We start from the raw sequence: 12,962 nt of genomic DNA on the forward strand, positions 1-12,962 counted from the left end.
TAATTCGAAATATAATATTTTGAGGAGACCATGCATATAGCAAATATATTTGAATCATTCATACTGAAAGCATCCTGGAGTTAAAATATTGACTGGTTTAGCAGTTTTAATCCCATTTAGAGTAATTCTAAATGAACAGGCCACCAAGTTTGAAGACCAGAAGAGTAATCTTGCAAGACACCGCTGCTAATGAATATGATTTAGGGAATTGGACCCTAGTGTCATAACCACTCAGTCCTTTGTAGCAAGCTTGTATATTCAGCTGAGGCAGGTCTTCACGTGCACCTCCTTCAAACTGGCCTATTGCATTTGCTGCTTCCAATGTGGCCTACTCTACAGTTGAGAGACTAAATGCAGACTGGGTGACTGCTATTTACAGTTCTCTCCAGCTTTGACAAAGAGTCACCCAGACTCGAAACATTAGCTCCCTGCTCTCCCTACAAGTCCTGTCAGACCTGCTGAGATTGTCCGGTATTTTCTGTTTTTGCCTTGTGAAATTATCACTTATTGCTATATTCCGATACCATTGAGGAGGACATTGTAGATTTTTTCAGTGACTCTGCCTCACGAGACTGGAACATGAGTCAGAGAATTAGGATGACAGTGTTGTTATTTTATCATTTTTTTAAATTCTTTTTCATAGGACCCGGGCATTGCTGGCTAAGGCAGCATTTTCTATCCATTCCTAATTGCCCTTGAGAAGGTGGTGAGCTAGCTTTTTGAACCACTCGAGTCCATGTGGTGTAGATGCACCCACAATAGAGTTAGGGAGTGAGTTCCATGGGTTTGACCCAGCGACAGGGAAGGAATGGCAATAGAGTTTCAAGTCAGGATGATGTACAGCTTGGAGGGGGTGTTGCTGGTGGTGCTGGTGTTCCCATGCATCTGCTGCCCTTGTCCTTTTAGGTGGCAAAGGTCAGGGTTCGGAAGGAGCCTTTGTGAATTCCTGCAGTGCATCTTGGAGATGGTGCATACTACTAACACTGTGCATGGATGTTGGAGGGAATGGATGTTGAAGTTTGTGGAAGGGGTGGCAAAGTGGGCTGCTTTCCCCTGGATGGTGTCGAGCTTCTTGACTGTCATTGGTGCTGTACTTGTTTAGGCAAGTGGGGAGTATTCCATCACACACCTGATTTGTCCTTTGTAGGTGGTGGACAGACTCTGGGGAGTCAAGAAGTGAGTTACTCTCCAAAGAATTCCCAGACTCTGGCCTGCTCTTATAGTCACAGTATTTATATGGCTGATCCAGTACCCAGTTTCTGACTAATAGTAACTCCAGGATATTGATATTTGGGGATTCAACAAGGGGGGATGCTGGGATTCTCTCTTGTTGGAGAAGATCATTGCCTGGTTGTGTGGTATCTATGTTACTTACCACTTACCATCTCAAGCCTGATGTTGTCCAGGTCGTGCTGCATTTGGTCATTGATGAAACAGCTGAAGATGGTAGGACCTAGGATATCATCTGGACTGAGTTGATTGACTTCCAACAACCACAATCATCTTTCTTCATGCTAGGTAGGACCCTAACCAGCTAAGGGCATTCCTGCTGAGTCCCATTGAATCCAGTTTTTCTAGGGTTCCTTGATGCCATACACGGTCAAATGCTGCCTTGATGTCAAGGGCAGTCACTCTCACCTCACCTCTTGAGTCGCTGAACTCTTGATCTCATTGCAGTCTTAGTTCAAACATGGTCAAAAGAGCTGAACTCAAGTGGCCCTGGCAACATCCAAATTGAATGTCAGTGAGCAGGTTATTGCTGAGTAAGTGCTGCTTGGTGGCACTGTTAATGACCCCTTCCATCATTTTTCTGATGATCAAAAGTAGACTGATGGCCCTGTAATTGGCTGGATTGGTTTTGCCTTTTATGGACAGGACACACTTGGGCAATTTTCCACATTGCTGGGTTGTAGCTATACTGGAACAGCATTGTTAATGGCACAGCTAGTTCTGGAGCACAAGTCTGTAGTACTATTGCTGTAATGCTATCAAGGCTCATGGTCTCTGTAGTGTCCAGTGCCTACAACCATTTCTTGATATCATGTGGAGTGAATCGAATTGGCTGAAGACTAGCTTTTGTGATGCTGGGGACCTCTAGAGGATGCTGAGATGGATCATCCACTCAGCACTTTTGGCTGAAGATTGTTCTTCTTTTGCACTGATGTAGCTTCACCAGGTTGACACCTCCTGCACTCTTCATTAAACCAGGGTTGATCCTCTGGTTTTATGGCAATGGTAGAGTGGGGGGCGGGGGGGCGGGGGGGGGGGGGGGGGGGATATGACAGGCTCATGAAGTTTCAGATTGTGATTTTATATAGATCTGTGCTGTGGATAGCCTATACTGCCTCATGGATGCCCAGTTTTGAGTTGCTAGATCTATTCAAATTCTATCCCATTTAGCACGGTGTTATGGGCCAGGATTTAGAAAACTCCAAAGTATATCATGGAGTTCACCTGACCCACTACTGTTTATAGATTTTGATTATGAGGAGCTTAATGACCTACCTTTCAGATGTTATTCAACAGAAAGCATTAAACATTTTAAACAAAACAAAGTTTATTCTCCGAATTCAGTAGGCATTTTTTATCAGCTACAAACATACATTCCCCACACAGCTACAGTTCTCTCTCTATATATAATCCATAATAACTTCCCTTTCTGCTGTTTCAACTTGATAACAACATCCAATAAAACCAGGAAAACCCTTTTAACAAAACAGTAGGTTTGAATTCTTTTCAGAAAACAGTTATCACTTTTAAATTATCAACGATCTGGACACCTTTTAACATACAGAGAGAGACAGAGCGACTAAGTCTTCTTTTTCTGAATCCAGCTACCAACAGTGTAAACCGCAAGTATAACTCGGAGCCACAACCAGCTCAAACCGAAAGTAAAACTCAGAGCCATAGCCCAGCTCCAGCTCAAAGCGGAAGTAAAACCCAGAGCCACAGCCCAGCTCCACCCACACAATGATATCACTGAAGCCATGTGATAATACAAACATTTCTTAAAGGGACACTCGCATGACAACGGTGATAGTTCCACACAACATGATGGAGGGTATCCTCAATGTGAAGCCAGGACTTCATCTCCACAAGGACTATGCTGTTGCCACTCTGATTAACACTGACATATGCATCTGCAACAGATATATTGGTGAGGACAAGGCCAAGTAGCTTTTTCCCTCTTGTTGGTTCCCTCACCACCTGCTGCAGATCCAGTCTAGCAGTTATATCCTTTAGGAATGGTGGACCTACAGGACATACCTAGGGATGGTGATGTCAGGGACATTGTCTGTAAAGGTAAAATTCCATAAATGTGACTATGTCAAACTGTTGCTTGATAGTCTGTGGGACAGATCTGGGCATAAGTAAGTAATGTCAGTAATGAGCACTTTTCAGCATTGACAGATTGGGTTTCCCATTGTCGTCTCTGGTATTAGGTCAATGCCAGGTGTTCCATCCATTTTCGTTCCTCTTTCTAGCGATTTGATAAAAAAAACATTTTGGAGGGTTCATTGTCACATGTAGGCCAGACCAGTTAAGGACAGCAGATTTCCTTCCCTACAGGAAATTAGTGAACCTGATGGGGTTTTATACCAATCAATGGCAGCTTCCTAATCACTATTATCAAGACTAGCTTTTCATTAACTGAATTTCAATTTCACCAGCTGCCATGTTAGGATTCAAAACTATGTCCCCAGACTATTAGTCGGTGTCTTGAGCACTGCATTACCTCCTCTAATTCAAGTGATTCTCCCTATCATTGTTTCAGCTGTCTTTTAGTTACAAATAGAAAATGACGTGAATGTCCCAGCAGTTTTAGAGTTGTGCCATGAGAGGTCTCTGAACCACTGTGCATTGCAATAACTAAGTATGACAGTTGATCTAACAGCTGAGAAACTATGAAGGAATTAATTGAATGACTAATTACATGTTAAAAAAAAATCTAGAGTACTGAACACGAGGGTGGCAATGAGTCCAGAGGTGGCGATTTTTGGGGTTTGTTGTATGCATCATCGCTTCTCAGCCTTTTGGCTAAGATAAGCATGAGGTCAGGTGAAATGCCTGGATCTGGTATGTCTCTCTTGTGGGGACCATGAACTGGATTCAATTTGAATTGGTTTTTGGAGCAGGCAAGGGGCTGGATCAGGGGTTTTCCCTTGTCCACTCTGAGCTCTGGCTTTGTATCTCTGAGAAAGGAATTTAAAAAAATGTATGCTTCACTGAAATCAAGCAATTTTGCTAATCATTGCTTAATATCTTTGGAAATATATTGTAAATGAATAGAGTTGTACTCCTTTTATGAATCAAAATGACAAAACTTTTGCTCCCCTTGTTCCTTAAACATCTGTTTTTTTTTAATAAACAATTTTAATGCGGTATTTTTTGGCATTGTAAACAGTACAATTACAGAACGAGAAAACAAAAGGACTGTACAGTAAACAAAGTACATAGTGCAATTGTCGTAGCCCGCCCCACCCAGATCTGCCTAATTGACCCCCTATACTACATTCCCCTAACTCCCCCCCCCCAACCCCTGCTGACGATTAATTATCTGCAAAGAAGTCAACGAATGGTTGCCACCTCCGGGCGAACCCTAACAACGACCCTGTCAAGGCGATCTTGATTTTCTCTAAGCCCAGGGAACTCGCCATGTCTGACAGCCAGGCTTCCAACTTCAGGGGCTTTGAGTCCCTCCAAGCTAACTTCCGGGGCCTCTGAAGCCCCAAAAATCGCCACCTCTGGACTCATTGCCACCCTCGTGTTCAGTACTCTAGACATGACGACCTTGAACCCTTGCCAGTATCTCCTAAGTTTTGGACAAGCCCAAAACATGTGGACATGCTCTGCCGGTTCTCTCAGACACTTTACACACCTGTCCACTATGCCGAAGAGTCTGCTCATCCGGGACACTGTCATGTGGGCCCGATGGACGACCTTAAATTGAACCAGGCCACGCCTGGCACATGTTGCAGTCCCATTGACCCTACTCAGCACGTCTGCCCACAGGCCTTCCTCAATCTCCCCTCCCAACTCCTCCTCCCATTTATGTTCAGCTCCTTGGTCTGCGTCACCCCTGCCCCCATGAGCTCCTTGTAAATATCCGAGACACTTTCCTCCCCCACCCATCCTCTAGACACTACCCTATCTTGGATCCCCCCTTAAACATCTGTTTAACAACTGGAGCTGGTGCGTCATTGGGAAAAGTGTTTAGGAAAAGTTACTCCCTACATTGCTTAACATCAGCAGATAACACTGCCTCAAAATCTCAAGGCCATGTTTTGCTTATACCATAGTGCAAACAAACTTTGGCAAAAATAATGCATCTTAAAGTGGCACGAGCTGATCAGCTTTTCAAGTCAACTCTGTGTAGTGCCAAGATCATTGCACCTGGCCAAGAAATTAGAAAAGTTGAAGCAAAAAATGACCATAAAAGTAAAACAGTTTTTAGAAGTGCAAACATATTCCTGGCATTCCGTATTGCAAACTTTAGTTCCAGGCAGAGTGAGTAATTTCTGGTTATTTCATAAAATAACTGTTTGCTATTAATCTGAAATTCTGGTGCTGCAACAATATCGCTTTAGGACATTATGATTCGTAACTTCCTCACAGTGCAATCTTTGGCAGCTTTCCAGCCTTGACAGACATATCCAGATTGTAATTTCAAAGGCCTTGGCTTGCACAACCTTCCTCACCCAATAACCGGGGCACTATCTGCTGGAAGGATGATGTTTAAAGCAACAATTAAAATAATAATAATCTTTATTGTCACAAGTAGGCTTACATTAACACTGCAATGTTTGGGTACACTGAGGGAGAATTCAGAATGTCCAAATTACCTAACAGTACGTATTTTGGAACTTGTGGGAGGAAACCGGAGCACCCAGAGGAAACCCACACAGACACAGGGAGAATGTGAAGACTCGACACAGACAGTGATCCAAGCGGGAATCAAACCTGGGACTCTGGCGCTGTGAAGGAACATTGCTAACCACTGTGCTACTGTGCAGCCCAATAGGTAAGTAAGTCAGGACTGGATGGGGGGGGCCGGAAGGAGTTGGGTCGGACTGAAGACGGGGGGGACGACGACACAGCGTTGCTTGGGTCAAGTCAGAGAGTGGGGGCGGTTGGGGAGGAGTGGCCAGTTGGATGCAAGGTGGGGAAGGGTTATGCCGGAGGGAGGGAGGTTGGGCGGTGGGTGATCGGTCGGGGGGAGCGAGGTTGGGTCCGGGGTGGGGGAGGGGGTGGTGAGGCTGGGGGGCGGCCAGTCTGGAGAGTAGTGGGTCAGTTCAGGGGGAGGGGCCAGACTCGAGGGGGGGTCAGCCTGGGAGGGACGGGTCAGTCTGTGAGAGGGGGCTCAGAGCGAAGGAAAAGATCAGTTGTGGGTGCTGGGGTCAGACCAGGGGGAAATCAGTCCGTGAGGGGGTTTGAAATGGAAGGGGGTCAGTCTGGGAAGGTGGAGGGTTTGGACTGGAGTGGGTGGTCTGTCTGGAATGGGGGGGGGAGGGGCGGTACTAATGGAGGGGGGAAGTAGTCAAGGAGGGGTTAGATTTGTCATACCTGGAGGGGTGGGGATCGAACTGGAGGGGAGTGGTGGTCAGTCCAGGAGAGAGGGGTCGGACTGGAGGGAGAGAGTCCGAAAGAGGAGTGTGGTGAATGTAAATACAGTTAATTCACCAGTTATGTTCTATGTTATTAACACTGTGGGTTTTATCTGTGGGCCATTGTATGGCTTCACCCACAGGGGGAGATGTTGGAGGATGTTGGAACATGTACGGGTTCCGCCCATGGCTCCGCCCCTTTGAAGGAGTATAAGAGTAGCTGGCCTGTGGAACTGTCCTCAGTATGTACCAGTCGCAGGCAGGCCAAGTTGACAGTTAACTAAAACCACTGTTTTACTCCGACACGAGTCCTTGAGTGAATTGATGGTCGCATCAAGGAAGTGCATTGGGCTGGCGGGGAGAGGTTGTGGGTTTGGGTCGGGTCGAGAGGGGTGTGGGTCGGGGGAGGTGGAGGTTCGGGTTGGGGGGGATTGGTCAGGTCGAAAGGGGAGGTGTTTCTGTCTCCATAGAGGCTACAGGACCCACTGCTTTCAGCGCAATCTGTTTTATTTTGAAACACTGGATGATAATGTTGATATCATCATCGGCTGGTCGAGGAATGTGTGGGACAAAGGAATGGTCATAACCATTGCTGAAAAGGCGGACATGTTGCTGAAGCTTTTCTTCTTGCACTCATCAGGACAGACGGAAGAATGCCAAATTTCCCAAACAATCACAAAAATATATACTACAGGTCAAAAGGATGCTGCGTGGTTGGCTAAAGTCTTGACTGGTTATTTCAATACATTGCAAGAGCTTAACATGTATTTTATTACAGATCGAATAGGGTAATTTTCTTTATTTCAATTGCTATTATTAATTGATGTGCAATATTTTAAATGAATGAGTAATGTACTGGAAATGAATTTCCGTAAGAAAATAAAAAATAAATATAAAACACAATAGACTATTGAAACTTTGATTTGAAGCACTCAAATATGAACATTATCATGCTGCATTCAGAGCTCCCTGGTGGTCTAGTGGTTAGGATTCGGCGCTCTCACCGCCGCGGCCCGGGTTCGATTCCCGGTCAGGGAACGTCACTTTTTTAATATTGTTTCCTTTCAAAGCTCTGACAATTTGCGCGATTGCCCACTCAAATCCAAAAAAGGCAGCGAAACAATTAAAACATTGCTTCATCGATGCGGACTTTGCTTCAGAGAGCTGATTTATTATCCTTTTTCTTTCAGGCTGCCAGAATCTGCAATGATGTGCTGTTTTCACCGTTTTACTGGAACGCACCTGGCACGTGTATAAAATTAAATAAATTAAATAAATAAATGATTGGAAATTAAGAAACAAAACGCTCATTCCCTGACCGGGAATCGAACCCGGGCCGCGGCGGTGAGAGCGCCGAATCCTAACCACTAGACCACCAGGGAACCTGACGGATTAGCGAGCTACCATTTACTGGAGGGTTGTTTAGCGTGATGCCGTCAGATTGTTAATGGGTGGGGGAGGGACGTGAGCAAGCGGTGGGCGGAGCCACCGGCGGCCATCGCCTATTGGCCGGGCGTCATGATGGCCTTTTGTCCGACGCGCCAGGGCGGGGTCAGCCGACTCTATATAAAGGCGGGCGGAGCGACAGGCGCTAGGTGAATCTTCTCCATAGCCGTTGGTGTTTATCTTGGGGGCGACTTCGCAAGAGTGTTTTGTGCCGCCGCGCTTGTTTCAAATGGGCCCTGTGACCTAGCGTTTACTTTCTTCAGTCACCACGCTTGGGTTCCTATTTGGTGTTGAAAGGTATGTGTGGCGGCGGGATAGTGATGGGGGAGAGGGTCCTGCCGGGGCTGGCGGACCCTCGGTCGGCGGCTAACGGTACCCCGAACCCTTGGCAGCCTTCGGGGCCCCTCTTGTCAGGCCAGCGGGCGCGGTCCCCCGTTCCACTGTTTGGAATGAGTTGCCTCCCCCTCGCACCCACCCACTCAGCAACTTTTAATTTTATTTTTCCAGCCTCCCTCAGCCTTGGGCAGGGTGACAGCTGTTCCCCTAATGTGCCACTCTCCTAATGTGCACCCTTGTGTTATAACCATTCTACACTAGTTTGGGACAGTTCAAACACTTTTGGTGACCACGGGTATCTTTTTAATTTGGTAGTGACTCGACTGAAAGTAGGTTCCACTCTTTCTAGTAATTTTATACTCTGAATGATGCTGGACAGCCTCCAGGATTCATGGAAGTGCTACTTGGGCCAATAATCTGTTAATAACTTGCAGGCTTTTGTGCTCACATCTGCAGCTGAATTTGAGGTGATTTCTTGATCAGTAGCTTGAGGATTTTTAAAAATAAACTTTTTTCATGCCCGTGTCCCATCAGAGTGTATGTTAACTTTTCACTGCAATTAATCCTCAGTGCCAGTTTTTCTCCCTCCATTCTCTGAATAAACCTTGTTGCAGCTGACTCAATAATTGAGCTTAATCCTAGATAATTTGGGTCCTTGACCCGTTGTAACACTTAACTGTTAAGCAAGCCTGCTATTTTAAGGCAACTGTTCAGGTATAATGGGTTGAAGAGAAGAGTGCAAATATAACCTGGTTGAAAACTGTCTTACATATTTTAATTTAAACTCCTTTCAGTGTACAAACATCTCCATATTTGGTACAAATTTGTCACGGTTACTTGTCATAATTATGCTGAATATTCTGAAACTTGTTACTTGCCATAATTATGCTGAATGTTCTGAAGCTTTTAGACTATGTAAAAGACAAAACCCTGTTACTAGAAAATGCAGACTGGTATGAAGGTCAGATTGCCTCTTTAGAAAATTCTTTATTAATAAAGGTGACCTACAATATGTTCTGGTATGTGACCAATTCCGGCTGTGGGCTTCTTAACCTGTTGACTTTCCTGTTAGAATGCTAATCTATCCACCTAAATGTACTTTGTTTCCTGTTGCTATTTCAGGGTTGACATCCAGATAGTAGTTTGAAAAATTGCAATGGCATCCATTCCTTCAACTGGCTCCCTTGCAGCAACTCATGACTATTACAGGAGTAAGTAATTCTACTGGAAAATTAGCTTTTAAGATTTGAAGTACTATTAAATTACTGATTCGACGATTGATTGGCTGGCTTGCAACTTGGGCTCTTTTCCAACAGAAGCAGCTGTAAACCCGAATAACAACTTGCTTGCAGTAAAATTTGAGGTTATTCTGTTCTATAAACAGCAACGAGAAAATGCTTTTAATGTTAACAATTTTTTGCTTTGGCAGCTGGATATAAATCACAGCCATGCACAAGGCATGTGTTTCAAACGGGTTCAAGGGGATATTTTAGCCTGTTCTTGCTGAACTCTTTTTTTTAAATTGCTTTTTAATCATTAAGACCTCTAGGGTAAAGTGACTTCTGAGAGTCTTGTTTAGTGTCACCCTACAAGAAAAGTTTGGAAACTGATTAGTGGTTACATTTGAGTGTGCTTTTTCCCATTGAAATTTCTTGTGTTAACAAGGGGGTAATCTTTCCAAGTATGTACACTATTTTTGTTGTTTTTGATGAAAACCAATTACTGTAGATGCTAGAATCTGAAACAAATGGAAAATACTGGAACATCTCAGCTGTTCTGACTGTAAAGAGAACAGAGCTAATGTTTCTGGAATGTCACCCTTAATTTGAAAACTGTACTGAAATAATGGCTCCGTCAAAGGCCCCTTAAACCCCTCCAGAAGGTCCATGGCTGTGGAAATCCTGAAGTGCCTAAGCTGACCTGTTGATCACTTTCTCATTTTCTGTATTGTGTTTTATACTCATGGACCCTTTTTAAGGATGGTGTTTTGCCCCAGGAAGGAATACATGCTTGTTGAAAAACATGTTTTCAACATATTACAGGTTGGGAATTGAATTACCATATTACAGGTTGAGAATTGAATTACCATATTACAGGTTGGGAATTGAATTACCATATTACAGGTTGGGAATTGAATTACCATATTACAGGTTGGGAATTGAATTACCATATTACAGGTTGGGAATTGAATTCATAGATTATCATAGCATTCAATGCCCAACCTGTAATATGGTAATTCAATGCCCAACCTGTAATATGGTAATTCAATGCCCAACCTGTAATATGGTAATTCAATGCCCAACCTGTAATATGGTAATTCAATGCCCAACCTGTAATATGGTAATTCAATGCCCAACCTGTAATATGGTAATTCAATGCCCAACCTGTAATATGGTAATTCAATGCCCAACCTGTAATATGGTAATTCAATGCCCAACCTGTAATATGGTAATTCAATGCCCAACCTGTAATATGGTAATTCAATGCCCAACCTGTAATATGGTAATTCATTATGGTAATTACCATATTACAGGTTGGGAATTGAATTACCGGAGCAGTGTGCAGAAAAACTATGTATGATTTGCACAAATTTTTAATTCCAGGGCGCCTTGGTTCTGCTTCCAGTAATAGTTCATGTGGTAGCTCTGAGCACGTTGGAGAAGTGATTCCACACCAACCACACCATCCAGGTAAGAGGATTTTGTATGAACACTTGGTGTGTACATGCCCTTGTCCTTGTGACAATCTCTGATAAATGAAACCATTTGCAAATAATACACATTATTATGCTACCAATAGTGCAAAGTGGTCATATGTTAATCAGACGTTAGAAAATGTAGCCTTGCTGTGCATGTGTCAATTTCATATTTATAATTGTGATTGAAAGTTGGAAATTAAAATTTATTGGAGCATTGGACTAGTTAAATCTATGCTCCAATGTATTTTAGCAAATCTGACAGTTTCTGGGAGCAGGAGTATATTTGGAGCATGCTACATTTTAGAATGGGTGTTTATAATAAGTTTGCAGTCTGGGTGTTTATAATAAGTTTGCAGTCCAGGTGTTATGTTGGATTGATACGTAGACTTGCATCTCCTGTTTCTCACTGAAGGACACGAGTGGTTAAACATCATCTAGTAATGGGAGGAGGGGGGGCATTTGTGTTAACTTGTGCTGCATGAATTATAAGCCTGCATATCCAGAAATGTACTCCCGAGACCAGGTCAGTGCTCATTTTACTTGAGCCTGTGCCATGGAAGCAAGCTTGTCTAAACTTGTATGTGGCATGTATTATTGCTGTAAAGTCTATAAAATATTGTAACTAGTGCACTGTCATTAACCAAACTTGGCATAGCTTCCAACAAAGCCTGTTCTTTTATGGACATATTGTTTGGTCTATATCAAGAACATGGCAGGTTCCATTGGTTGTCCTTTGTATTTGCAGGATTACCAAAGTCTACAGCGGGCCAATGGTGGATCAGTTTTTTCTTTGGGAAAACTCAGAACCATCCAGTAATGACAACCCTGTCGGAGTCCTCTGAGAGGTAAGGTATATTTGCACAGTGTGATCATGAATAGAACTTTGTTGTTTGGCTTCACCTCAAGGTAACTTCATAGTGATTTTTGAAAGTAAATATTATGTGCGAATGTAGGTATACATCCATAACACATTGGACTTGGTCATAGTTAAAATAGATAAACCAGTGTTTAGCACGCTTGTGGCACGAGGAACAAATGACCTCTTAACAGATTGAATGATAATGGAACACTGTTTAATAAACCAAGTATAAACTGTCTAATAAAGAATAAGAAATCCTAATCAATTTGTTACAGTATGTTACATGTATATAACAGAAATACTGCAATATTTTTTTCAGTGGCAAGATAAACTGTATCCTGCCTCAAGAGATGGTGAGGAAACGACATGCCAGTGAGCCCAGCAAACCTTCATCTTAATGATTTGGCTTCTGAAGATGACGTTAGGAATTTCAGGCGTTCTAAAATATTAATCTTTAAAATAAAGGCTGCTTTAGTTTCTAGTCATGCTTTTTTAATAAATCCTTGTTTTTAAATCATTGGGGGATTGTTGCAAGTGTATGTCCATTTGGCATTCTTTGAACATCTAATAAATGAAATACTTAAGCAGCCTATCTGTTTTTAAGTTCACTTTTTTCTTTTGCTGGCACCTTGCCAAACAATCAACAAATTCTAGATGAACTGAGTTGCTTGCTAACAGAACAATACAGCACAGGAACAGGCCTTTTGGCCCTCCAAGCCTGTAATGGTACCATACCTCATGAGGCTAGAACATGGTTAGTAAGTTTCTCAACAATATGGCTACTCTTATGACTGGTTGCTTTTTTAAGAAAACATAAGTTGTTTAAAATAAAATTTTGAAAGAGACCAGAGTGTCAAGCAGTCTATACCTGCCAATGCAGAAAAGGTAGAATAAAGCTAGGGAGTGATAACACTGGGTTCACCCTGATCATCCAGTAAGGTCTAAAGTGCTCCAGGTGAGCTGCAGGAGAACCATTAGATGTGCAAGACAGGGCTGCTACTGATGCTGTAGTCTGTGG

At 43.3% G+C, this 12,962-nt stretch overlaps 1 protein-coding gene and 2 non-coding genes across 3 annotated transcripts; 2 read left to right on the forward strand and 1 right to left on the reverse strand.

The window, feature by feature from the left end:
* Positions 1-7,571: 7,571 nt before the first annotated feature.
* On the forward strand, positions 7,572-7,643 carry trnae-cuc (transfer RNA glutamic acid (anticodon CUC)). Its single transcript has one exon. It is a non-coding gene; the product is annotated as a tRNA-Glu (tRNA).
* A 272-nt stretch (positions 7,644-7,915) lies between these two features.
* trnae-cuc (transfer RNA glutamic acid (anticodon CUC)) lies at positions 7,916-7,987 on the reverse strand. The gene has a single exon. It is a non-coding gene; the product is annotated as a tRNA-Glu (tRNA).
* Positions 7,988-8,169: 182 nt separating this feature from the next.
* LOC140428451 (pancreatic progenitor cell differentiation and proliferation factor-like) lies at positions 8,170-12,534 on the forward strand. The gene is made up of 5 exons (XM_072514926.1): positions 8,170-8,348; positions 9,510-9,598; positions 10,991-11,077; positions 11,831-11,930; positions 12,264-12,534. The coding sequence occupies exons 2-5, from the start codon at positions 9,544-9,546 to the stop codon at positions 12,340-12,342; spliced, it is 321 nt and encodes a 106-aa protein (XP_072371027.1). The 5' UTR covers positions 8,170-8,348; positions 9,510-9,543; the 3' UTR covers positions 12,343-12,534.
* Positions 12,535-12,962: the final 428 nt, after the last annotated feature.

The sequence above is a fragment of the Scyliorhinus torazame genome, chromosome 8, assembly GCF_047496885.1.
Source record: "Scyliorhinus torazame isolate Kashiwa2021f chromosome 8, sScyTor2.1, whole genome shotgun sequence".
Taxonomy (NCBI): domain Eukaryota; kingdom Metazoa; phylum Chordata; class Chondrichthyes; order Carcharhiniformes; family Scyliorhinidae; genus Scyliorhinus; species Scyliorhinus torazame.